Source organism: Nyctereutes procyonoides, unplaced genomic scaffold (assembly GCF_905146905.1).
Source record: "Nyctereutes procyonoides isolate TBG_1078 unplaced genomic scaffold, NYPRO_anot_genome, whole genome shotgun sequence".
In the NCBI taxonomy this organism is placed as follows: domain Eukaryota; kingdom Metazoa; phylum Chordata; class Mammalia; order Carnivora; family Canidae; genus Nyctereutes; species Nyctereutes procyonoides.
In genome coordinates this window covers 15,242,749-15,269,518 of record NW_026575147.1, presented here as the reverse complement: position 1 = coordinate 15,269,518, position 26,770 = coordinate 15,242,749, and the positions used below count along the sequence as shown (strand labels likewise).

Here is a 26,770-nt window from a genome sequence, read left to right as displayed (position 1 = left end):
CTTTCACATTACCATTTAAATTAAATTATTTAATTGTTCTTATCTTTTTTTTTCTTCCACAGGAAAATGGGCCTTACTATGCATCTTATCCCCCATCACCAGATTTGTGACCTGCCATCTTTTAGTGCTACTGGTTTCCAAGGACATCACTTTCTCCACAAATTGCTACCTATTGAAGTGAAATTCATTTTTGCTGTTCAGATCCAGAGAGCCTTTTGTCCCCACCTCTCTGGTATTTTTTTATTGACTGTATATTTTCTGGCACATAAGCAATCTGAAAATGGTAGGCCATTCTGAACTGCACGCTTATTTTAAATTTGTATATTTGTATCAAATGAAAATGTTCATTTTTAGAGGGTTGTTAATAGAAATTGGGGAGCAACTTTTAAGTATCTTCAGTTTCCTGAAAGGACACTGGATTTTCCATTAGACAAGCCACCAATATTGTTCATGCCATCTCTTTAACATTGCATGCTTCCTTTGTGTACTTAAATGTTTCTCAAAATATATAGAACCAATGTATGCAGACCATATGCATTGTTTGCTTCAGATCCTGGCATTATGTTTGATATAGATAATTTAGTTATGATAAAAAAGAATTGTCTGGGATTAAGGATGTGGGAACGTATCTGATCAGAGCATCAAAATCAATAGGAAAATACAGGTCTTAGCGTTTCACTACACCAGTTAAGGTTAAGATTTTGCATTATATGATTTGTTAAGATTGCCACTATTCTAGTCTCAACAGTGGGGGGAAACAAGAAGACTGTATCTTCCACCTTTTTCCTATAATCATGGGTGATTTGGTGTCCTTCTTCTAAAGGATTGCACTCATTAGTACTCTTAAGTGAAAAGCATCTCCTAGACTCCATTTTCAGTGAGCCTTTAGAGAGTGTGCTGTCTCCCCAGAGTTGTGATTTTGTTGGGCTTTACAGCTCCTCCCTCTCAGGACATTTCTTCGCAGTGTTTCTTGATTTACCTACGTCCAAATGGAGGAAGTGTGTTGCAGTGCACAGAATTCCAAACTGCTGTTACCACTCAGGCTCTATTTGTGCCTTAGCTCGCTCATGAATAAAAATTAGAATTGTGATACCAACCTCACAGAGGTATAGAAGGCTGGCATTTAGAAAGGGCTTTTGGTGTTCTGGATGCAGAATGCTAGGGGAGTTCGTGTAGGTGTCACCCCAGTTCGTTTTTAAAATGATAATAAAAGTACTTCAGGGTACTACCAGGCACTCCTCTTGTCCTTGGCACCTTTTGAGTGACTTTTCTTGTCTTGGGACAAGAGTTGTTACTGAAAAAACCCAACCCTGAGGACCTCCTTCCTACTTTGTCCAGAATTTCTTCTGGCCTACTCCTCTCCCAGTGCTACACGTTTAACAAGAGGCATCTGTTAGCCATTTTAAACATTTCTTCTTGAATTGAGGTCAAACCAGTATCATTTCCATCTGGGTGTCTTCATATTCCTTTTGATTCCTACATCCCCGCCCCCATCTCTCTCACTCCATCATGTACATTGGCAGTTTAGAGAAGAAAAAGTAGAGCTCTTCTGTTCTAATGTGTTCAGGGTCAGTGCTTCCAAAGATCTTTTTCCTCTGTGCCCATATTAATTCTTCAGTGGATAAAGGAAACATACATCTTTTATGACAGAGAAATCCCCCTCTAGTTGGATTAGCCCCATCCTCTATTTTCCAGTGCAAACAAGAGGGGGCTTTATGTTTCTTTGATAAGCACTCATATCTTTTGCATGAAATGGGGACATTTGCTTTGTGTCAGAAATCAAAGCCACTTATCCTTGTATATGCTTATTTGATAAGGGTTTCCTGTATGTTACTTAGGTCATCAGATGCAGACAGCCAGTCAGATGTCTACTAGTAACCTTCCTCTTAAACAGCACTACTTTATATCCCTTAAGCTTTGAGCTTTAAAAATCTGAAAAATTAGCTTCATCATTTCCAGTCTATTTATTGTTAGATCATATTTGAGGTATCTTTGCACTAAGAGCGGTTATAAAAATATGCCAACTTTTCTTTTTTGTAAGTGGACTATCTCAAATTGGCATCTGGCCTGAATCATTTCCTCTGTAGATAATAGAGGCTGCAAGCTACTTTGCCATTTGAAAGGAAGAGAATTGATTTGCACCATTTCTTATAGGCAATAATTTTGAAAGAACGTCCCTTTGCCATATTCATATGAGTATATGAATGTCTAATAACACAAGCAGGCTTCTATATCATAGGTTCTAGTTCAATTGATGTCCTAGGGTATAAAGGTGTATGTATATATATATATATATATATATATATATATATATATATATATCTCAACCACATTTCATAATTTAATGTGACAAAAGATAAGAGTTGCACTTCTCAGTGAAACTAAATTTGGTATGGGACCAAGTTCATGCTTTTATAACTGTCTAAAGTGTTATGTAATATAGTTGTTGGAAGGATTAAGTCCTACCAAAGGAATACAGTGACCTTGAGAGTGAAATGATTATGTAACGTTCAGTATATATCTGCCTTTGTCAAAAGGTTGGGTTGCCTGGAGAACACATGCCATTCTCAGAGACACATTAGAGGATGAAAGGATGACTGGGTGGAGATGAGTACTAGCATCTGATGTTAATTCAAAGCACTACCAAGTACTTAATTAAACTTTGGTCATGCCAAATGCTAGTTGAATTGAGGAAGAAACAACTTACAAAATATTAGGTGAATTCATTAATTCATGCAAGGCATAATAGGATTTTCTTACACAAGTACATTTCTTCAGCATCTATTTGGATTCTTTTTAACTCATCTATATCCAATTTTCTTGATAGTGAAAATAACCTCTTGAAAAAAACTGTCTTCATTAGACTCTTAAGGCTTAGAGACCAAGTAATTCAAGATTTTCTTTAATACACATCTTATTTCATTGGCTGGTGCTCTATTATGTTTATTTTTCCGAAGGGATCCAATTAGTTTGAGACTAAAGAACAGGATTTTTAGAGTATTTTTGATAGGAAAATGGGTATAAATTTTTTTATCAAATATCTGAAATCTGGAAGGATTAATATATCTTGCATTTCTAGAGAGGGACAATTGTAAACAGTTGTTTAGAAAAACATGGCTTGCCTATTTCTACCTGTTTTCTATTTGCTGAGAATATCATTCAGTGAATCCAAACTGTAGGTAATGGTTTCATTTCTTTGCAATACCTAATGGAAAGTGATAAAAATGTAGTTTCAGTATAAGCTAAAAATCACTCTGTGTTTCCCGATTGTCTGTGTATGTATTAGAGAGTTTATATTGATCAACATGTGAATAGAAATTATTATAATTTTAGGTAGTAGAAAGAAAAGGATTGTATGGTTCTAAGAACAGTGGATTGATTGTATTAAAGACCCAAAAGACTACAAGATAGGATATACACCTCTAAACCTGGAGTTGACCAGTGAGTTTCAGATTGTTGTCCTCGTAAGTTACGGTAATTGTAATTAACACACACTTGAGTGTTCTACCTATATTGGCACTAATAGCATACCTAATGGTATATGATTAACTTTTGGTTCAGGATTGCCAGAAGCCATAAAGGATTAAAGGAGGACTCTACCTGTGATCTAGGTCATATCAGAAACCCAGAGATTATAAGAATTGCCTATTAGGCCAAACCATATATACATATGCATGTATAAACTAACACATACATATGTGCCTTCCTACATATGTACATGATTATATATATGTATAGACACATGGTAATCCACTTTGCATTACATTCTTTGAATGTGGTTTCTATGGCCCATATGTAGAGAACATAGAGCAATAAATAACATAGTTGAAGCTTTGATTCTATCAAAATAGCCCTTAAGCTGATAATATTAAGGTCATTTTCTATATTAGTGGCTTTCTTGGATATTAGTTGTTAATTTTGTTTTCTTTGCTTCCAGGAACAGTATCAAATCTTTTTAATGCTTACTTATTAAATGTATAGGGCCACTGAGTTCAAGGAGAAAAGCAGATATTCTGTAGGTGAATTACACTAACAAAAATCATAACTACTGAATGTGACCTAATATTTTTATTGAACAGTTAAAATGAATACATTTTGTATGCATGGTTACACTTTTTTTTTTGCAGTGTTTTGCTAGTATAAGCACATAGTCATCATAAACTGAGCCAGTACTTTGTCAGTACTTATGGGCCAAAATATTTAAATATGAGCTTAACATACATAACTGATTTTATTTACTGTTGGGCACAGGAGACCTAAAATTTTTATTAACATGATTTTAAAATTTGTTTATTTAGAATGTATATATTGCATTTAAAAATGTATTTTGGTCTTTCTGAGTTAGAAGTTAGATACCATTTAAAGAGAATCCCACTCTGTGTAAGTATAGCTTATGATGAAACAGTAGTAAAATAGTAATGTTTATATCGAACCCCAAGGTGGCACATTCTGTTTTATCATTTACACCTAGCTTTTCTCTAATCACTGAGACTAAGCTACAGTAGTAGTACAAAATGCAGTAAATTTTACTGTCAGCCTTCTTTATGGGGATCTAGACTAGTGCTTCTCAAACTTTAATGTACATATATTAAATTGGCTGGCAGTATGTTAAAATGCAGATTCTGATATAGTAGTAGCTCTGGGGTAGAGCCTGGGATTCTCGGTTTCTAACAAGCTCAGATGATTTTCAATACTCCTGGTCCCAAGACCACAAATAAAAGAGCCTAGATTATATTCAGCTTCTGTATTTTCCTTATTTTGAGGAAAGGAGACATAACTGCCATAATCCCTTCTGTGGGCCAGGCACTCACATTCATTATCTCATTTAATCCTACAAATCCAGGCTCCTGGGTGGCTCAGTGGTTGAACATCTACCTTTGGCTCAGGTTGTGATCCCAGGGGCCTGGGATCAAGTCCTGCATCAGGCTCCCCATGGGAAGCCTGTTTCTCCCTCTGCTTATGTCTCTGCCTCTCTCTCTATGTCTCTCATGAATAAATAAAATTATTTTAAGAAAAAATCCTATGAAGTAGATGGTTAAATGACCTGCTGATGCCCACGCACACAAGCAGGACAGTACTGAGCAATGTTTCTCAATTTGAATAATGCACATCCCCTTTGACTAAGGAAGGCTCTCTTAGTTCCTGTGTTTTTATTCCATTCTTTATTATGTTAACTAAGTATATGTAAACATAAAGCTACATATAATGCTTTATGCTTATAGCTGTTGCACAAGTATAAACCCAAAGAAATTTATAAATAGATAAAAGCAAAACTAACGAAATTTAGAAAAAAAATTAGTGAAATATGATGGATGATGACATTTTACCAAAACAAAACGGTCACTTGTACCGTGATTATGGCATGGAACACTGTAGTACAGGTTCTTTTGAGATCAGCATGCACCTGCCATGTGCTGTGTGCCATGTGGTGACTCAGTTCTCCCACTGTGTTTCTTAGTTCAGACTCTTTCATTTGTTTAGTACATAGTGATGTACGGTCTTCATCTAGCTTGACTGCATCCTTTCCCTATTAAGGGAAATACTTTCTCTGTTCTCCATGTTCTCCATAAGCCTCCCACAGCTAAAGCAGAACCCGACTTCACTGTGCAAGTGAACACAAATGCAAACCTAGGCACTGAAACGTCCTGGCAATATTTGGTTTTAAGGCAGGTATGTCAATAAATTGATAACCAAAACATTATATTAATTATTTTTAAGTTTTCTATCATCATGAGAAATGTCTAATTGTCAGAGAATACCTGTGGATCCCCTACTAAATACACACACACACACTCACTCACTTACATTCACTCCTCCCTTCCCACACACACAAGAATTTAATGATGGTTAGCTAGCATTGATGCTTTGATTCTTCACACATTGGGGTTCTGACCTTGAGCAGGTTTCTCAGCCTTTTCTGAACCTCAGGGTTGTCAGGTGTGAAACAGATAATCTTATTGAATAATTAAGAGAAATAAATGCAATAATACTTATAAAGCATGCATATAGTAAGTGTTTATAAAAGGAAGCTACCATTGCTTTGATTAGAAATAATAATAATAACTAACATTTGAGGACTTACTATGTGCCTTCAACTTTGCTAAGTACTTTATATATGTTGTCATATATTGAGAGAATCAGGATTCAAATCTAAGTCCTACTTCAGAGCTTATACTCATAAAAAATAATATAAAACAGGAATATAAGTTGCTTATTTAAAAAGTTATTTAATTTTAAATTGTATTTTCTCAAAAGTTCTTACTATAAAATTAATGATGCTTCTCTGGAGGTGGGCAGTGGCTAATTTTTTTTTTAAACAGTTGTGTAATATGCTAGGAAATTGACACAAGGTAAAATACAATTTTTTTAAAGGCTGCCATGCTAGGTTGTAGTCCAGTAAAAGGATATTAGAATCATTAGGCTCAACTTGTACATTACTGTGCTCTTGCACATTTATCATCTGTAACTAATGATAACATGAGATCTTCCTGAATCTCAATGCAGCTTTGTTGCAGAAAAAAGAATTTTCCACCCACCACTATTATAATCCTTGATAGTTCTGAGAAATAGTCTGCAAACATCTTAATTTTCACCTGTGAAACCCATTTTTAAAAATTGTTCTGTCCTTTAAAATAGTTTCAAGTAAGTCTTCTATCTTTTCTTAGCTTTCTAAAATAAGTTTTGGAGTTCTGAAAAATGAACAAGCATACCTCTGGCTGGGCTTTTTACTCTTGGCAGTTTTTTTTCCTAACTGGGTGCTAGGAGAAGATAGCAGGAGAGAGTTGTAAGAGGAACTCAGTTATTTATTAACAGAGATAGTATGTATCAAATTCAAATTCTTTCCCTACTTACTAAAACATACTTGCACACATTATTAAGGTAGTGGAGGTACATGAAATGTGAGGCTATCACTGAATTTTGTAGTCTGTTTTAAAAAATATTTATAGAAGCCTAATAATAACCTATGTTGTGGAAATGACTGAGTTTCTGATCCAGCATCCCTAACGCATCTGCAAGATCTTTAAGTTCAGGGAATGCATGGCTCTCCATACATGTGGGATATTAGTATAGAAGGTATGTCCTGTGTGATACCTCACTGCTTCATCCCATAGCACAGCATAAGAAAATTGTCCTGGCTTCACATTAGAGATAAATCCTCATTCTACCTGATTTCCTCCACTTAGCAGTCTGTTGCTTGATTTGGGTTGTGAGTCCTACTTCTCTTATTAAATACAAATAAGACCAGTTTATTATGACTTTGGATGGAATGGCCTTTTTCCTCTTTAAAATCCAAATTTATTTTTCATAAGGAAGTATACTAAGCATCTGACTATTCCATTATGTCTTCTAGGTTAGATAATGTCTGACGACATTTTCACTTTGAAATGCTTATTGTAAATTATAACATTGATTTTTTAAAAAACATTGTAAGTAGGGTGTAATCTATGAATCTATGAATAGGGTGTAAAGTAGGCATTAAAGCTTCCTATAAAGTGGGGCATTGGTTCTCAAACACAGGAGGAGGTAGAGGCTCAGGCAGGTGAAGGCAGGTTGGACTCATAGCCAGATCATGTATGTTGTACGTAGTTTCAGAATGACCTTCTGCCATCTATAGCTATAGCCCTTTGGTTTAACTGTCCACACAGCTGCTTGGCTTTGACGTTCCCTCTTCTGGCCTCTCAAGAAGTTTTTGTGTTTTCTTTTATTATTTATAATTTATTTTTTTTATCTCAGTTGCACTTGCTCAGCCAAGTTCTAGGGGAGGACCAGAATTCAGGAGTTAGCTGCAGAGGTTATCAATCAACTTACAATTTCGTAAGTGAAGCCCAGACATGCTGCACACTTGTTTTCTTTGTGTACTTAGTGCAAGACCAGAACTATGAGGTGCTAACATTTCCTTGTTGAATCCATCTTGTTGCTATGGAAAATGCTGTCCTAGATAATTCAGTTTGGAGCCTCACATAACCCCCATGGAAATTGTACAAGAAGTGAGAAAAAGGCAAGGAACTCCCACCCCTTTTTTTTTTAGTTCACAGTAGTGGAATGGCATAGGGTAAAAACACTCTGTGTCTTGGATTTTTTGTTTGCTTGGTTTTTTATGTTTTTAATTTATTGTGACATGTACCAAAATCAAATTGTAATATAATACCATCCTATATTATATTCTTTTGGATATAAAAGCTCTCATGACTATGCCTATTTCTATTCTAATTTTGTGGAGTATATCGTTTTTTTGGTATGTTAATCTTTTAATTTTCTCTTTATTTTTTTTTAGCAGCTTTATTTGAAAAGTAACTGACATATAAAATTCACCCATTTAAAGTGTATAGTTCAGTAGTTCTTAGTATGCTCGGTGTTGTACAACCATCACCACTATCTACTTGTAGAACATTTTCAACACCCTAAAGGGAGGCCCCATACCCATTACCAGTCATCCTCCATTCCCACTCTCCTCCACCCTCCCTCCTGTGTTGTTTGGGCTTGACTGCAGTATGTCCTCCCCCTAAGCCATGTCTCCAGGTTGCACTTATTGGGAGAACAGTGTCTCAACAAATACTTGTTGAATTAATTAATACCCATAAGTCACTAGCCATAGGTAGCAACTGAGGAGTAATTGAAAGGGCCATGGCATAGATGTCAAAACACTATATTCAAATCCTGACTGATGCTTACTTACTAGCAGTGTTGTTCTGGGTATGGAGTCACCTAGCTCTTCTGAGTCTGTTTTCATATCTATAAAGTGTTGCTAGCCATAACTACTTCACAGGACAGTTGTGAAAAAGACCTGAGAAAATATAGTCGCAACACTCAGCACAGTGCCTGGCCCACACTAAGAAAGGAATGGCTCTTTGGTCCCGGGTGAGAGAAACCCCTGGCTTGGTGACCAGGCAAAAACACCTGTGGTTCAAAGCAGTGGCATCGCCCTTTCCTAGGGCTCAATCTTCCCAGTTTCTTCCTCGCAACAGAGAATTCTAGAGTACAACTTGCAACCGCTTATTCTCCCTTAACCTCTCAAGTGCTGCTTCCCCTCTTTCCTAACCAGCATGATAGCTGCTTTCTGTCCCCATGCCGATGTCGATGCTTACGTAGGGCCCACCCTTTGTATGGAAGCGAGCACTGTCCATCAGCTCTAAAGAACTGACCATCGAGAATGGATTGCCAACCCCCTTATCCCAACCTCAGCAGCATTTATTGCTCCCTTCCTTCACCATGGGTGCAAAAACCCTCTCCAGGAGAATAAGCTGCCCAATTTAAGCAACTGGCAGCCTGGGATGATTGCAGGGCCTTTCAGGGACAAAGGAATGTATTTAACTATCTTTTTTGTCTCATAGCTGCCACCTTCCCCTGCTTCCAGAGTTGCCTTAGCAGATTGCTACACACGCATCTTAGAAAAACATTTCCTGCATAACACAAATGAAATAACAGCAGCTGTCATTTACAGGATACCAGGCATTGTAAATATCTAATTCTTACAGTAAACTTGCAACCTAGGTATTTTCCCCATTCTACAGAAGGAAAAGAAGGACCTTGGAGAAATAAAGAAACTAGCCACAAGGTAATTTTAGGGAATAGGTTTTGGAAAGGCAGAGAAGATTGGGTGAATCTACCTATATAGAGTGTCTTACTTCCACTATTGGGCTATTCATTATATGGCTTTAGAAGTATAGGCTCAGCCATTTACTAGCTATGTGACCTGGATGTGTTTCCCAACCTCTTTGAATTTCAGCTTTCTCATATGTAAAGAGCACTTATCTCTTAGAGTTATTGTGAAGATCAAATGACTTCATACTCTGAAAGTCTCATAAATATTAGCTTTTGTCTTATTTAAATATTCTAATTGCTGTGATCAAAGTGTCTCACTTTCCAGACTTACCAGATACACTTGGCTCTTTAATTTTTAAATTATGTCACATTCCCAACTCAGAAAATGTATAATGTATCTGGTGTGTCTTTCTTTCAAGAGAGAATGACATTTTAAAGTGAAGGTTGGCAAACTTTTTAGGTAAAGGGCCAGATCATAAGTATTTTAGGTTTTTCAGGCCATATGGTCTCTGTCACAACCATTTAGCTCTGCTGCTGTAGCAGGAAAGCAGTCATAGACAATACTTGAGCAAATGGGCATGCCTGTATTCCAATAAGACTATTTATGGAGACTGGAATTTAAAGTTCAAATGATTTTTCAAGTATAACAGAATACTATTTCTCTTTGTTTTTGGCCAATTAAAACTGTAAAAGCTACACTTAGCTTGAGGGCCCTATAAAAACAGGCAGTGGGCCATAGTTTGCCAACCCCTGTTTTAAATAAATAATTCGATGGTTCTTTAAAGCTGATGAATCCAGCAGAGGCCTAAGTAAGGAAAGGAATGTGGAGGAAGAAAATCAAGAGCCAGTCACCCTATCAACTAGCTAGCCCAGATCACAGCTATGTTAATCACTCCCTTGCCTAACACAATCCATGTAATCCCTTTAAGCTTAACTTTTTTATCTATAAAAATGAAGTAGTGATATCTCTCTGACCTTAACTACTTCCTCCTGGTGGGGGGAGCTTGATAATAATTATTTGTTGAACTTATACCTTTGTGCTGGATAGTTGAATCTTTTTTGTTCTTACCCTCTTTATTCCTACTTTACAGATGAAGAAATGGAGATTCAGAGAGACAAATAACCTGCTTCAGTTTACAATACCAGTATCTAAGGGGTTTGACTCCCATAAACCCTTCCAACCCTCTCAGTAGAATACAGACTCTGAAAATAGAGACCTCACTGGACTCATTCTGTGCTATATCCCTAGTGCCTAGACTAGTACCTGATATATAATAGTGCATAAATGCTTGTGGAATGAATGAATGAATGAATTTTTCCATTATGCCAGTGGTTCTTAATCTTTTCATAGGTCAGGGACACCTCTGAGAAACATTGTAAAGGTCTGGATCATTTCTCCAGATAAATCTCAAACTAAGAAACCTTAAGTATTTGACAAACTATTGAAAGAAGATGCTGTTCACATACTCTGAATAATATTATTCTCATACGCATGGAAACAGGATTTGGAGATGTCTTATTTCTTTCTTTTTTCTGAAATCATGATATTAAGGAACCTAAACAAGGCCTAAAATGTTTTCTTCTCTATAGGCACCCATCGCTCCCAGACATACTTCTTAAAACTCTTGATCCCCTTACAAGTCACTTTCTCAAAAATTATTACTTAAAAACGACTTTTATTGAGCCCACGTGCTTCAACATGAAAAGTGAGAAACCACAGCCTATTAAGACTAATACGCTGTTTTTTGTCTTTGGAAATACAGTTGGGAAGGAAATATTCACTCTTTACTGCCTAAAGACCAACCAAATCTGAATCTAGTATGTTACTCAGGACAGGCCTTCTGCTGTTTCTACTTCTTGTCATTTACTTAGGACAGTACATTCTATACCATGGTCTCCTGTTAAGACCATGAGAGAGAGTTATTAAATATTTAGACATTAAAATCAGACATTACTAATTTTTATTTCCTCCTATAAAGCATCTGTTGTTTACATACCCCCATTCTTTACATCGGGACCTTGAGATCATGACTTACTTTAGGTAAACAGTAAGATTAAGGGTATTTTATTTTCACAGAATGCTATAAAAACAAAGTCTGTTGCTCATGGTGGCTTAAAAAAACATTCAGGTACTGCATTCACTTGCTACTCCCTCTGCACTGTTTATTGCATCCCAACCCCAAAGAAGTTCCATTCTAAAACATGAGTATTCTCTCCTGTTTCTGGTACAAGTCACTGTATTCACACTTTGGCCTTGTTGTACCATTTAATTTTTCCCATGGCACTTACTACCAAGGCTCATATTCAACCACACCAATTGTTAAAAGTACTGAAATACTTCCATACGAGAATAGCTGCTATCCTGAGTCTTCCAAATGCACTTTACTATCCCTTCCCCCAGTTTTCCTGGTTCTCCATACAATCTAAAGGGTTAATACTACCTACCCTCCCAGAACCCTACTCCAAGACTACGGCTAACACTTCTGATTGGTCAGTGCCAGTGCCATACCAGTTAAAATAACACATTGTTGACATATTTATATATGTACATATGAACAACCAGGGGTATGAACCTTTCTGTTTCCTTCATTACAGTATTCATTCTCTCTCCTTGAACAGTCCCTGACATCCAGTAGACTTACATAATTGCTAAAAGAAAAATAAAGTGTGTTTATGCTTATGGTGTCAAAGAAGTAAGGTCTGAAGCAGGAGAACCACATGATCAGTCAGGATTTGGGAACTACTTGATGAGTCCTAGGAGCAGAAAAGACATCGGAGTTAAGAGAATCTGTGTATGATACTTTTTTATGGACAGCCAAATGATCTTTCCTTTGGTTAGCCTTGCTTCACAACATTAATTTGCTCTTTCCAGGAAGGTTGAATATAATCGAGGATTGGGTTTCAGGTCCCAAATTGCCTCATTAATGACCAAATAGGAGACCCAGAGTCAGAAACTAATCTTACACTAAGCCCACAAGGCGTGGAAGCCTGTGTGAAGGCTTTTATGTGATGAGGTAATCTTACTCAGGAGTTTTGTGCAGTTTCCTGGGATGGTAGAGACACAGTCACCCATAAAACGAGCCTGAAAGCCTAACTAACCAGAGCTGTTCCTGTTTCCTGACAGCTGGGCGCGCGCACACACACACACACACACACACACAAAGAGTGGGCACTGTGGATGCTTACTACTAACCAGAGAGCTGCTCAGGTAAAACTCCCCTACACAAACCTGGGCACCATTGTCATCATGCCCCCATCAGGGTAAGAGACGGACAAGAGACACACGCATTTCACATCACTTCTGCAGAGTCCAAAAAAATTGAGTGCAGTGCATTAAGAATCCCATAACACTTCCTGCCTTTCCTTAATATCTACTGTGAATGTCTCTGAACTTCTGAAGCTATTCCAAGCCGGTGACATCTGTTATTTTTTATTTTTACTTTATGAGATATAATCTTCCATTTGTTCCAGATTTGTCTTTTTCAGTGTTCAAGGAGTACCTGCTAAACCTTGCATTTTATAATTTGGTGATTATTTAGTGCCATACTTCTTAATGTCTCCTGTCTTTATGTAATCAGCCCCAGATGAAAGTAGTTCTTCAATAGGCCCCACATACTTGGGGGAACTGTGAGGCACCCAGGTGCGAACTGTAAACTGCCTCTTGGGTCCATTACTCTCTTCTCCATCACACCAAAGAGGTTCTGTGTTTTCTTAATGACTGCAAGATAATTGAGATGGAACAAGGTGGCGCTCTGCCCTCTCGTTTCAGCTCTCATGCTGTAAATAAGTTTCCTGTTTTTGATTCATTCAGTGCCATGTTATTTTGCATTTTTGTCCTTTGTTGATTCCTCTGTTTAAAATGGCTCCCGGTGTAGCACTAAAGTGGTATCTAGTATTCCTAAATGTAAAAAAGGCTGCGATGTTTCTTGCAGAAGAAATAAATGGGCTAGATAAGATTCATTCAGGCATGAGCTGTACACTGCTATTGGCCATGAGTTCAGTTCTTAGTGTGTCAACCATATAAGAGATCCTTAAACAGGAACGTACAGAAAACAAAGTTATGGGTTGGTTGATGAAAATGTTTTGACTAGAGGTTCAAAGGAACCTCATGTTGTATTTCTCCTTGGAATTAGTGTTCCAGCAACTTAATAGAACACAACTACCACAAATAGTATGAATAAGAATCAATTGCAGTTGTGAGCAATTGAACATGCACTACTGTGTTTGTCTACTAATTAATACTAAGGTTAATAGATACAAATTTATTGCTTCCTCAGAAAATACTTATTGAGCAGCTACCATGCACTGGGCCATGGGAATACAGCCTTGCACAAGAGTCCTTAACTTCATGTATCTTATAGCCTGGTAGGGGCATGATATTTTAAAATGTTCTTGCAAACACATAGAAAAACTGTGAGTCTGATGTTAATGACCAATTCTATCACAACAGGGGATGGACAAAATTCTTAACTGGAAGGGACTAGGCAATGTCTGTTTTTGTTTTTTTTTTTTAAAGATTTTATTTATTTATTCATAAGAGATACAGAGAGAGGCAGAGACATAGGCAGAGGGAGAAGCAGGCTCCATGCAGGGAGCCCAATGTGGGACTCGTTCTGGGGACTCCAGGATCACACCCTGGGCCCAAGGCAGGCGCTAAACTCCTGAGCCACCCAGGGATCCCCAGCAATATCTGTTTTATCAGTTCTTCCCCACCTGTTCTGTCCATTCTCCTATCTGCACTAAAATGTAATCAGCTCCTCTTCAGTCAGTCCAGGATCCTGGGAGAATCTTGATAGAAAGCAAGTTAATAGGTCCTTTCCCACTCATAAGAGAGGTCTGGAAAAAGCCTAGTCCAAGTGTTGCAAAAAGGTCATGTTTGGGATACTAACTGATTACAGCTGCAGCTGCTCGCATCACTGTAATGAGAATGACCATGGCGCCCTCCTGGGCTGAGCAGAGAAAAGGGCTGGAATCTCATAGTAACAGCTGCTGTGTTTTGTATTTGCGTAACTCATCATGGCTGCCCTATATCTGATATTTGAATATCTGGAAGCACATAGAATCAATGATCCACTTACTGCATGGTGATAAATATATAGACTTTCTGCTTAATCAGGGCTAGACTGTGATTCTAAACTCTTTTGCTATGCACTTTACTATTTTCCATATGATTCTAAGAATCTTCCTTGTCCAAAACATCTCGTGTCTCACTCTGCAGTCTTTCTTTGTATACTAATATCTGCCCTTTAAACTTGTTTTGGGACCACATGCCCATCCTCAGAAAGGGAGCCACCAACTCCCCACTTAAATTTGTGATGACTCATTCCCTGCTAACCCCTCTTCCAGCAGAACATCTTCAAGAGGCTAATACATGATTTATGAGCCCTTTTCACATCTAGATCCTTTCTCATCATGCCGGTCTGTATCATTCATCCTCTTGTGTGACCCAGGATGGTGTGAGACCCCTCCAGTCCGCTAGGGACTGATGACCTCCTTCTTACACAGCAACTAATTTCAGGGGTTATTTGTCACTGTGAGCAGTTACTCTAAGCTCAAGCTTTAAAATGTAGAACCTTCTTAAAAAATGTAGAATCAATGTAGAATCTTCATCAGCTATATTTCTATTGCTGCAGCCATTTCTCTACCTGTTTGCTACTTGGGAAATCCTTACAGTAATCAGATTGACCAATGTTAGCCAATTCTCCAAATAGGGCTTTGGATACTGCCTGCTACATAATATTTTCTTTGCATTTCTACATTAAACAGAGTAGTTTTATTAACCCTCCACGTGGGTTTTGTTGAAAGACAAAAACTTCCCATGTAGACCATACACTCGAAGAGGTCATACTTGCAATATTTGTTTTGAACACCATAGTATTCACATTCCTGACCACAATACTTGCACCAAATATGTTTTTTTTTCACTGACTAATTGGGCTAAGTGCCATCCTGGATTCTCACATTAATTGGAAGCCCTGCCTTTTATAGTTACTTCTGGACATGACATTATAAATATGTACTCATTGACTATATTTTAAAAATAGCCTACTTACTGCTGGGGTAGGGGCAGTAGTTAACTGTTTCACACCCATTTCTGTATTTTTTGTTTGTTCTCATTTTTTTACTTTATACTGTCCTATCATGAAAAGCAATTAGGCATGTATCTATAGAGATATGCATTACAGGTAGGAAGTGGAGAAGGTAGGAAGTAGAGGAGGCAAGAAAATCAGTCTTGCCTTGTTTACATATCTAAAGAGCTAAATGACTTTTGGTATCAAATGAGTTATTTGCAAAAAGATAAAAAAGATGGATTTCTTTGGCAAATGAGAGAGTGCCTGTCCCAATTTAGAAAGGCCTGATAGTGTTGCGATGTTTTAAGTGTTGAAGATTCTTTTCCTTCTTCTTTTCCTTGTTCATACCACTTAACTTGGTAGAGTGTTGCAGAAAGAACCCAGGCTCTAGGAGTAGAAGGCCTGGATTTGAACCTCAGCTTCTCAGTTTTCTTACCTATCTGGCCTTTATCTCATCTTTATGCTTATCCTTTTTTTAATTTTTTTTTAATTTGAGAGATAGGGTACATGTACACACATGAGAGTGAGGGCAGGGGCAAATGGGGAGGGAGAAGAAGAGGGAAAGAATCTCAAGCTAACTCCACACTGACTGTGGAGCCCAATGCAGGCTTCCATCTCCCAACCCTGAGATCATGACCTGAAATGAAACCACAAGTTGGGGGCTTGACCAACTGAGCCAACAAGGCACCCCTAGATCTTATGCTTGTCTTATACTGTATCACCTCAAAATATAGCTGTGAAGGTAAATCATGAACTACATCCAACTAGAAGTAATATCATCATCACATCCTTTGTAAATCAAGATCAACTCCCCCCTGAGTCTGGATATTGTAAGACTTTGCCAGCATTACAAGTTTTAAGAAAGGCTTCTGCTCACCCAAATGTAATATAATAAATGCAAGGACTTTGCCAAGGCAAATTCCTGAAAAGAACACAGTGCAACAGAAGCAGTTCACAAAGTCCTGTGAGTTTTGGTCAATGATTACATCCTGTTGCAGTGTTAGCAAGAATTGGCAACCAACCTGGAGATAGAGAAAAGAAGTGACGAAAATGTCAAGATTCCTTAAGCAGATATGTCACGGAATGAGTTAGAGTAGACTAGGACATTGTGTTCAGCGATAAAGGCCAGGAGGTTTGGCCATCTCCATACCAAATTATTATGGTCTTATTTGAAGAATCTCACTTTGCTGTAAAGTGTTGAAAACAAACACATTGTTAGTTAGGAGTTGTTAGTCCTGACCTTTATTCTGGATGACCTATGGACAAACACCATACTGTACTTTCCTGTCTTACAGTTTTAACATTTTATGGTTTTCAAATAAATATTTAGGACATGTGGTATGACAGTTGCAAGTGAACATTTGAGGAAGATGAACTTATTTGAATTTGCAGCTATTCCAGAGAGATTACATGGTAATCATGTTCCTGTTTGGTCATGGTTCTTGTGAGATGCGACATTGCAGAGATTTTCCAGAGAGAATCATATTTGAGAGTATGTTGGGCTCAACTGAATTTTGCAGCATGTCTAAGAACATTCCTATTGGCACTCCTGAGTTGGATTTTTAACTCTCTTAGCATCAGGTGTGAGGAAGGCACACCGGAATATAAAATGCATGTTCTCCATGTTTTGCACAGGAAATCTGGCTAACAGAGATCTCCTAAGTCCAGCCCACTACATGGTTCCCAAAGCACTTTCTCCCACGGGTGAGCCTAGAGGCTCTGCATTCATTTCTCAACCTCTTACCAGAGAAACTAATATTCTAACCCAATTATCAGGCTTTGACCTTTGGCACATTTGCCCTGTTGTCCTTATACACATAAGCACACTTGAAAAATGGGCTAGGTAAGAAAAAAAAGAAAAGTTGGTATCAATAAATCAGCCAAAGGGAAAAAAGAAAAGGAACCACCAAGAAATTGAAGGAGGCAGATGGAAGTGGATAAAGTGGTGGATGGAGGGAGGAGTTTTCCTGAAGAATGTGCTGTATCAGAGGACTATGACCCCATCAAAGAAAGAATTCTGACAGAACTTCTCTCTTTCTTCCCAGGGGTCTCTGATCATACCAGTGAGTCTGGGAGAAGAAGTGGAGGTATAAGGTCACATTTCTGAGCATCCTAAATTCTGCTTCACAGTCCTTTGAGTTTGCCGAAACTATGTTCCTGACTTTTGCATTTAAAATCCTCAGTAAGCAATGATGTAACCTCAGAGAGAGGCTGAAATAGTGTGTTGAGGTAAATAACAATAGCCTGTGTTTGTAATCCTTTACCACATGCCAGGCATTATTCTAAAAATATGAACACATTTGGTTCTCCCAACAATCCTGTAAGGCTAGAACTCTTATTTTCCCCATTCTGCAGGTGAGGAAATTGAGGCACAAAGATAATTAAGTGGCAAGGCTGGGATTTGAACCTGGTATTAAAGTAGCCAGGCCTCCAATTTGCCCATAGTGGTAGGCAGTTACTTTCCTAAGGATACCTGTGAATTGGTGAATTGGAATTCAGACTCTGAGACTCCCCATACAGCTTTATGAACCCCACAGCTGGTACCAGTGGTGGAGGCTATTGAACACTGCTGAAGTGTTTAATGTTGAGCCTTATACAGAGTAACCAAGAGTGTGCTAACAATTAAATGAGGAGGTATATTTGATCTTAGAACTGAGTACTTTGGTCGCTTACCATTTGTCCTTCCTCTGACAGGACTTGTCTTGGCAACCACCCAAATAACTGCATGTCCCAATATGACATAAGAAACAGGCATTCTCCAATGGTAACTTGGAATAGAATGTTCTTGATATGGAAAGACTAGGTTCCAGAGTTAAATGTACAGTTATAGTTAGAAAAAAATATATACATATGGTACAACAGTACTTTGGGGTTACTTATTCTCTTTGGACAATTTCTAGATGTGCTTTGACCAAATTAGTCAGATGATTCTCTTTTTATTTTAGCCCCATTCACTCTATTAGAGACTGGAATTAATTGCACAATGTCATGTTGGATATAGGACTCAAGCTGGGCTGCAAAACATATTGATTTCCATCATCTTTAGTTTCTTTCAGCATTAGTTTCCATGCTGCATGTAAAGGAACTAGCTTTTCATTCAGACCTCAAGATTCCAATGATAAGGCCCCAGGCCATTTTTACAGCTTCCTCTTTTCCCCACTACTTTACCTCCAAAGAAATTGGGCTAAACCCTACCAGAGTTTCTCCATTTCTGAATTTATGCTCTTCCTCTGAGTATCCTTTAAGACCTGTCATGAACCTCTTACCTTCCAGGAAACCTCCACCAATTTCCCAAAGCTCATTGATCTCCCCCACACTGAACTTGATCCCTATTTTAAGGCTCTTGTTGTTAACCTTCCTTGTAGATGAGTTACTTGTGTTCTTGTCCCACGTCCCATTTCTTCAGGTGGAGTGTGTGGCTTAGCCATCCCTTCACTCCCTGAGCAACACCTTTCTTAAACAGCCTAGCTCTGTGCCTTCCCAGGTATGTATGTTGTGAGGTGATATGTCATAGATATCAAATGTTAATCAGGGAAGGAACCTTAGAGTTAACTAGTATGACTTTTTCGTTTTATAGATGAGACAGAGAGATGTACAGAAGCCAGCCACCCAAGGTCACTGGTGAGATGGGAATCTCATCAGGTGACCTGATTCCCTGTAAATTATCACCTTCTAAAATGTGAAGCAGTACATGATGTCAAGGGAGAATATTTTGGCATTGTGAAACTATATGAATTGTTTATATGTTGATGGGAATAATAGAGCAGAGGGGAACATTGATGACACAATAATTGCAGGAGGGAAATTGTTGAGTATGTGAGAGGGGATGAGATCCAGTTCACGACTCAAAAAAAATAGACCTATCAGACAGTAGGGGACACTGAGTACATGGGTAGGTTGTAGGCATATTGGTAGATATCAAGAGAAAGTGGAAATTTTTTTTCTGAGCTTTCCTGGTTTTTCTTTTGAATAAAAGATAGGGTTTTCAGCTGAAAATGAGGAGGAAGGAAAAGGTATTGGAGGTGTGAAGTGAGAAGAGATAAAAGTCCTCTAGGGGAGTGGGAAAAGGAATCAATGACAGAATTACAGCATGATTATGGGCAGCACTAACTACTTGAGGTTTATGGTCAAGCAGTGTTTTCCAGTGGAGACGTTATTGGCCTTTTGAGCAGGCCTGTCGCTTGAGCATTTAGTATCCCTGGCACTTACATCCCTCAATGATTGTGATGATCAAGAAATGGTCCCTGTTGCATTTCCAAATACCCCGTAGGGGCTCTGAACTGTTTCTAATTGAGAAGAACTGGGACACCAGTCACAAGGGGGTATGCTTTTCTTTGGTCACATTCAGCTCCTCAGGTGCTGGCAGGAAGAAGGAGGAGATCTGAATTTAGGAGTTTTTGGATGTGACAGACAAGAGCAGGCAAGAGTGAAAGGCAGGAGTATTGAGGGTATATGTAATAGAGTGATGATAACAGTAAGGTTTTCTAAACAACGAATACCTGCTACTGACTCGAAGCAACTCAGGAGCGCCACATTGGTGGAGGATTTCTGGCTACATTCAGGGACAGTTGGACATGTATCAATTTTCTGGCTATTATGAATAGAGCACTATGAACATGATTATACATATTTTTGGGTGGACATACACATTCATTTCTCTTGAGAACATAGCCAGGATGGACTTGATGGGTCACAGGGCATACGTGCGTTTAGCTCTATTAAAAACTGCTCATTCATTTAAAAGTTACGTATATAGCTACCTTTGACTCAGCCATTCCATCCAAGTATTTATCCAAGAGAAAATAAGGCATATATCCACACAAAGACTTGTACATTACTATTGATAGCAGCTTTATTTGTAATAACAAAGAATTGGAAATGACACAGATGTTCAGCTACAGGTGAATAGGTCAACAAATGGAACTACAGCCATACAATGGAATACTACTTAGCAATAAAAAAGTATTAATAGACACATAAACATGGATGAATTATAAATAATTACTTGAGTAAAAGAAGCTAAATACAAAATACATACTGTATGATTCCATGAATATAAAATCCTAGAGAAGACAAACTAATCTATAGTGATAGAAAGCAGATTAGTGGTTGCCTGCAGATGAAGTGGTGAAGAATAGAGAGAAGGGATGGACTCCAAAAGGCTTGAGGAAACTTCTGGGGGTGGTGGATGTGTTTATGTTCTTGACTATGGTAATTACTTCATGGGTGCATACGTATGTCAAATTTATCAAATTATACACATTAAAAATATGCAGTGTATTGTACATGAATTATACCTCAAAGCTAAAAAATTAAAAACCTACTGAACAGTTTTCCAAAGTGGTTTAACCAATTTATACTCCATCAGTAATGTATGAGAATTCTAGTTTTCTATCACACTTGGTCTTAAACAGTCCTTTTAATTTTGGTGGTAGTGTGGTATTGCATTATGGTTCATTTGCATTTTCCTGATCAAAAGACATTGAGCACCTTTTCATATGCATAGTGTCATTTGAATATCCTCTTTTGTTAAATGCCTATTTCAAGCGTTTTCCCATTTTCCTGTGGGATTCTTAGTCTTTTTATTTTGATTTGTAGTTTTTTTTTATATATTCTGGATGAGGTTCTTATCATGATGGGGGAGAAGAGGTTGTCTTCCAGTGTGTCACTTGCCTTTTCACTCTCTGAATGTTGTCTTTTGATGAATATTTCATAATTTTAATGAAAAATCCAATTTATTAAGTTTTTCTCTTGTTTAGTGCTTTTTATATCTTGTTTTAAAAATGTTTGCCTCCCTAAAGTTACAGAGATATCTCTTGTATTTCTTTTCTACGACCTTTCGCTTTAATAATCATACATAGGCCTATGTGTTAAAAAAATTTTTTTTGGTATACTGTGAAACAGAGTGTGAAATAAAGGATCAATGAACACTTTTATTCCAGTGGATTTCAGTTGACCCAACACTATTTATTAAAAAGAACATCCTTTCCTGTGCTGAATTTCAGTGGCATCTTTGTCACAAATTAGGTAGCCATATGAAAACCATTTCTTATACCTTGTTTATAGATTTATTCTGCTGTATGTACAAGCTCTGTATCAAGACTATGCTAACCTCATAAAATAAGACCAGAGGGTCCTTTTTCTATGCTCTGAAAAATATGTACCTTGGAAGTATTTGTTTCATGTGTTTAAAATACTTAAATCTGTAAAGCCATCTGTATCAGTCAGTGTCCAATCAAGAAAACAGAAACCACTCACAGTATTTAAAAAGAGAGAAATCAAGATAGAATGAACCCAAAAGCCAACCAAGTAAAATTAGCAATAGTAGAAATAACTGTCACTTCTAATCTGGAGGGAACAAAGGTAGGAAGAGGTGTTACTAGAGTCCAAAGGCTAAAATCATGAATTGGAAGCTGGAATCAGGTTGGTGTAACTAGCTGGAGCTTGAGTTCCAGAAAAGAGGTAACAAGTGGATGAGACTCCATGAGGGGCAAAGTAGGATAGGACAGATCCTGGCTTCTCTCCTCCCCCTACCTCCAGCCTCCTGTGTGCCTTCCAATTATCTCTCATTACCTGAATCTACCAGAATGCAGATAAGGAATCTGGGAAGAAGAACCTGCAGGGGACATCCTCCGAAAGATAATGCCTAGCAGGGGAAGGGCATGTAGTAGATTGGAGGGCAGAAGTCCCAGGACTGGCATGCTACCTGAGCCCAAAAACCTTTTTTAGACTTAATAGTCAGCTTTTCTTCTAATTCTAATTTTGGTCATCTAATATTTTCCAGAAAATCATCTATTTCACTAAAGTTTTCACATTGTTAGCATAAAATATTACATTTTACCACTTAAAACATCTTCTATATTTATAATTAAATCCACTTTCTTATTCCTAATTTTGTATATTCTTGAGTTAAATATCTTTCTGCATTTGCAACTATTGCCTAGGGACAGGCAATGTCATTTAACATGTTCCTCTGACCCCAGTATGTCCTTTTAACTGATAAATAGGTCTAGAAGGCCATGCAATGTAGGATCACCTTGGCAGGAATCCTTCCAGGCAGTGGTGCGTACATCCATCAGGAGGCACATAAACATAAATGATTTTTTTTTTCGAATAAGCAGCTGTTGACCACTGACAGAATAGAGGTCACAAATGATTGTAAATTAATTTTATCATTCTTTCTTTGTTTACCAGCTGGAAGATTTCTATTAAGAAAAACAGTCCCTTTATCCCTATTTGGTCACTCTTGGTGATCTTTTGACTTTCACTTTTACCCTTTTTCTCTTTAATATTTCAGACTTTTTTTTTTTTTAGATTTATTTATCTTAAGAGCACAAGCAGGAAGGACAGAGGGAGAAGAAAAGTGAATCTCAAGCAGACTCTGCACTGAGATCATGACCTGAGCCAAAACCAAAACTCAGATGCTTAACTGACTGCACTACCCAGGGGCCCCCAGATTTCTGACTTCTTTAATTGGAATAGAGATCTTTAAAGTACAGACCTCACAATTTTCACCGAGACACCCCTATAACTTTTCATTTATCTTTTTTATATATAATAAAATATTCAAAAGTTCAAGAGGGCAGAGAATAGAAAGTAAGCCTTCCTCCTCTGCTCATTCCTCCCTTGAACTCATTCAGTTCCCTTCCCAGAGGCAGCCATTGTGACAAATTTCTTCTGATAGGTTCCAGAGACATAAAAATTGTATATATGTTCAAGTGACAAACCAAATGCAGTAAAAGGTTAGTGATAAGTGAATCTGTGTGAAGGGTACAAAGATGTTCCTTATACCATTTTTTAGAGCTTTTATTGTAAGTTTTAAAGTATAAGTAAAAAGGAATATGTATATTATATAACATATTAATTCTTTTTGTGGTGCCCCTCTCTTTTCTCATTAAACAATGTAATTGTAGGTCTGTTCACGTCAGTATATAGAGAGATGCCTCATTCTTTTTAAAGATTGCTATTGTTGCACTGTATGGAAATGTAGTGTATCATAATTTATTTAAATAACAGTATATAGATGGACATTTAGGTTTTTTTAAATCCACTGATACTGCCAAGTTGCCACAGTGAATGCCCTTTTATATTGTTGCTCATGTGTGTAAGCGTGCCTAGATAAATTCCTAGGGGTAGAATTGCCACATCAAAGAGTATTCAAGATTCTAATTTTAATAGTAATCACCAAAGTGTCCTCCCTAGGGGATATTCCAGCATATACTTCCCCTGCTTTTTTAAAAGTGCTCTCTTTCCCATACTCAGTAACACAGTGCAATATGGAACTCTATTTCTGATCTGATAGTTGAAAACATTGACTTTCTTTGTAGTTTTAACTTGCACAGCTCTTTTTGTTTAAAAGTTGCCCTATTTTTTCTTTTCTGTGGACTATCTGCTTATGGCCTTTACCATCTCTGTTGGGCTACTGTTTTTTTGTTTGTTTGTTTGGTTGGTTTTGTTTTTTTAGTTGATTTATAGGAGGTCTTTATGTGTTAAGAAAGTTAGCTTCTTGTCTATGATATCATAACATTTCTGAGCTGGAAATAATAACCTTAGAATAATCCAGTTCAGCACTATCATGTTACAAATTTTAAAGCTGACTTAAGGGTATTACATGACTTGTGAATCTGCAGCCCAGATTTTTGACTCCTAGTTTAGAAATGTTTACACTGTGCCATGCCAACCCTAAGACAGAAGGAACCAATACCCACCCTTTCAAAATGGGTAAGCATTGGTGTCTTGGGACTTTGTCCCTATCCCTGGCCCTATTATTCCTAACTAATCCTTTAGGGAACGATCTCTCACCACAACTTAGGATACATAGCAAATCACACTTCTGGATTCATCAGACTTGCCTTCATCAAAGGTCTTATTTGCCCTAAGCAAAATGACTTCTTGACTTTTCCTACAAATTCTCATACTTGAGCCAGTTACTCAATTTGGATTAGCATCTGTTAAATGAAGATCTCTGCATTGGGAAAGACAGTTGGATAAAAAAGAAATAGAAGATCCAATCCATGCCTTGGTGAACTATCCACTTGAGGGTACATAGCAAATACGTAATTGCTTGCTAATGCTCAAGGCATGCATATCAAGTGGCTGATTCAATGGATCTGTATCAATTAGAAAAGGAGTCCTGCAAGTTTTTACTTCAGATCTGGAAGGAAGTCATGTATGTAGATTTAAACAATATCAACTAACACATGTATCACTCTCTAGTCCTCAGAGACCATCACAGACATCATCTCTTTTCATCTAAATGATGGTACTTTCTTTCCCCTTTCATACATGAATAAACTATTGAATAAGAGAGAGACCCAAGCGGCTTATTCAGATAGCCTGGAAGGGCCCAGGGCTTCTCTCTCCTGGACTATGATCTGTGCACTACACAACACTGCTTCGGTTTGGCAGAGGAAGGGAAAGAAGCGGAGGGAGCAACTGAGGTGGTGGAATAAGTCACAGATTTGACTTCTTTTAAGAGGCCCTGTGGTATAGTGAGAAGACTATAATTTTGGAGTCAGACTAGATTTGAATCTGTCTTGCTTTTTACAAGTTGTGACCTAGGCAAGTTACTTATGCTCCAAGCCTCCATTTTATCAGCTGCAGAATGGAGTTAATACCTACTCTTTAAGGTTGCCTGACATACAGCAGGTATCTGATAAATGGTAGCTACTTTAGCTGGGAGTGGGCTAGAGTAAAAATGTAGGTAGGTTTCCCCCTGCATGTGTTGTTGATTGACTTGGTTGAAGCAAAGAGAGTGGGAAGCAAAAGACACACAAAAGTCCTAGGGAAAAGCACTGCAGTCATCCCTCAGACTTCTCAGGCTCTGGTCCTCTTAGGGAAATTTTTGTAAATGTAAGAAAGAACTAATTGAGAAGAGTTGAATTGCACCGTCCAGATGCAATTCTACTTGCATAACACATGAGTCAATGTGTATACAAGTACAATGTAGAGTGTTAAAGTGAGCTCTGGACTCCGTGGTGGAAGAGGGACTTGTCTTGGCCTTTGCCACTTTCCAGCTCTGCGTTCTTAAATGAATCCATTGACTTCCTTGCTCCAGGGACACCTGGGAAGCAGGGCTAGTCATCCCTCCATCACAGGATTTCCAAGGATCAAACTAGAAATCCAATTAACACCTATACAATACCTACTGTGATGGTTAATTTTATGTGTTAGCTTCGAGGGAGTTTTAGATGAGATTACATTTAAATTGGTGAGTTTTTGAGTAAGCAGATTACCCTCCACGATGTGGGTGGCTCTCATTCAGTTGAAGGCCTGCATAGAACAAAAAGGTCAGCCTCCCCCAGGAGGAGGGAATTCTCTAGCAGACTGCCTTCACACTTGATCTGCACCATTGGTTATCCTGGGTCGCCAGCCTGCCAACCCACACTGCAGATTTGGAGGCCCTCCCTCCATAATCATGTGAACTAATCTCATAAGTCTCTCTCTGTCACTGTCTCTCTGTTTCCTATTGGTTGGTTTCTCTGGAGAACCCTGACTAATATAACTACTATGGATCAGGCGTTGTTCTAGGGCCTGGTGTTACATTTTTAAAGGATACAGGGAACAAATATTCTTGAGGGACAAGACAAGGAAATATCAGGTAGTGATATGAATAAAATGCAAAACAGGGTGTTGAAAGAGATTGGATGGGGCTCCTTTGGCTTGGGTGAATCTGAGTGGAACATTATAGATAGGGGAGTGCAAAGGTTTTTAGGAATGAGCTCAGTATGCTTGTGCAGAGGGCAAATCTGTGTGCCTGGAAACAGAACAGTGAAATAAAGAGTGGTAGGAGATGAGGTAGGTAAGGTTGTGAGGTCATATCAGGTAGGCCTAGTAATCACATGGTAAAGGTTTTAGGTTTTGACTAAGTACAGTGGTTTATATTGTGATTTATACACACATACACACATACATACATACACACACATCTTAGGTGAACTCACAATGTACATAAAATTAACCATTCTAAAATGAACATGTTAGTGGCATTTAGTATATTCACAGTGTTTTACAATCACCACCAAAATATATTTTTTTAAAAAATCATTCTGTTTAGTGTGTGGAAAATGGATGGTGAGGGAGTAAAGGCACAAAAGAACAAACCTGTTTGGAGGCTGATGTTGAAAAGATGAGAGTGGCTAGAGTGGCAGCAGAAA

General features: G+C 38.0%; 1 protein-coding gene across 2 annotated transcripts in view; it reads left to right on the top strand.

The window, feature by feature from the left end:
• The window catches only part of GDAP2 (ganglioside induced differentiation associated protein 2), an 80,234-nt gene extending 58,684 nt beyond the window's left edge, over positions 1-21,550 (top strand). For both annotated transcript variants that reach the window (XM_055312126.1, XM_055312127.1), the window contains exon 14: positions 63-21,550. In XM_055312126.1, the coding sequence (XP_055168101.1) occupies positions 63-110 (48 nt within the window). In that variant the 3' untranslated portion in view covers positions 111-21,550. The remainder of the gene's footprint in view (positions 1-62) is intronic.
• Positions 21,551-26,770: the final 5,220 nt, after the last annotated feature.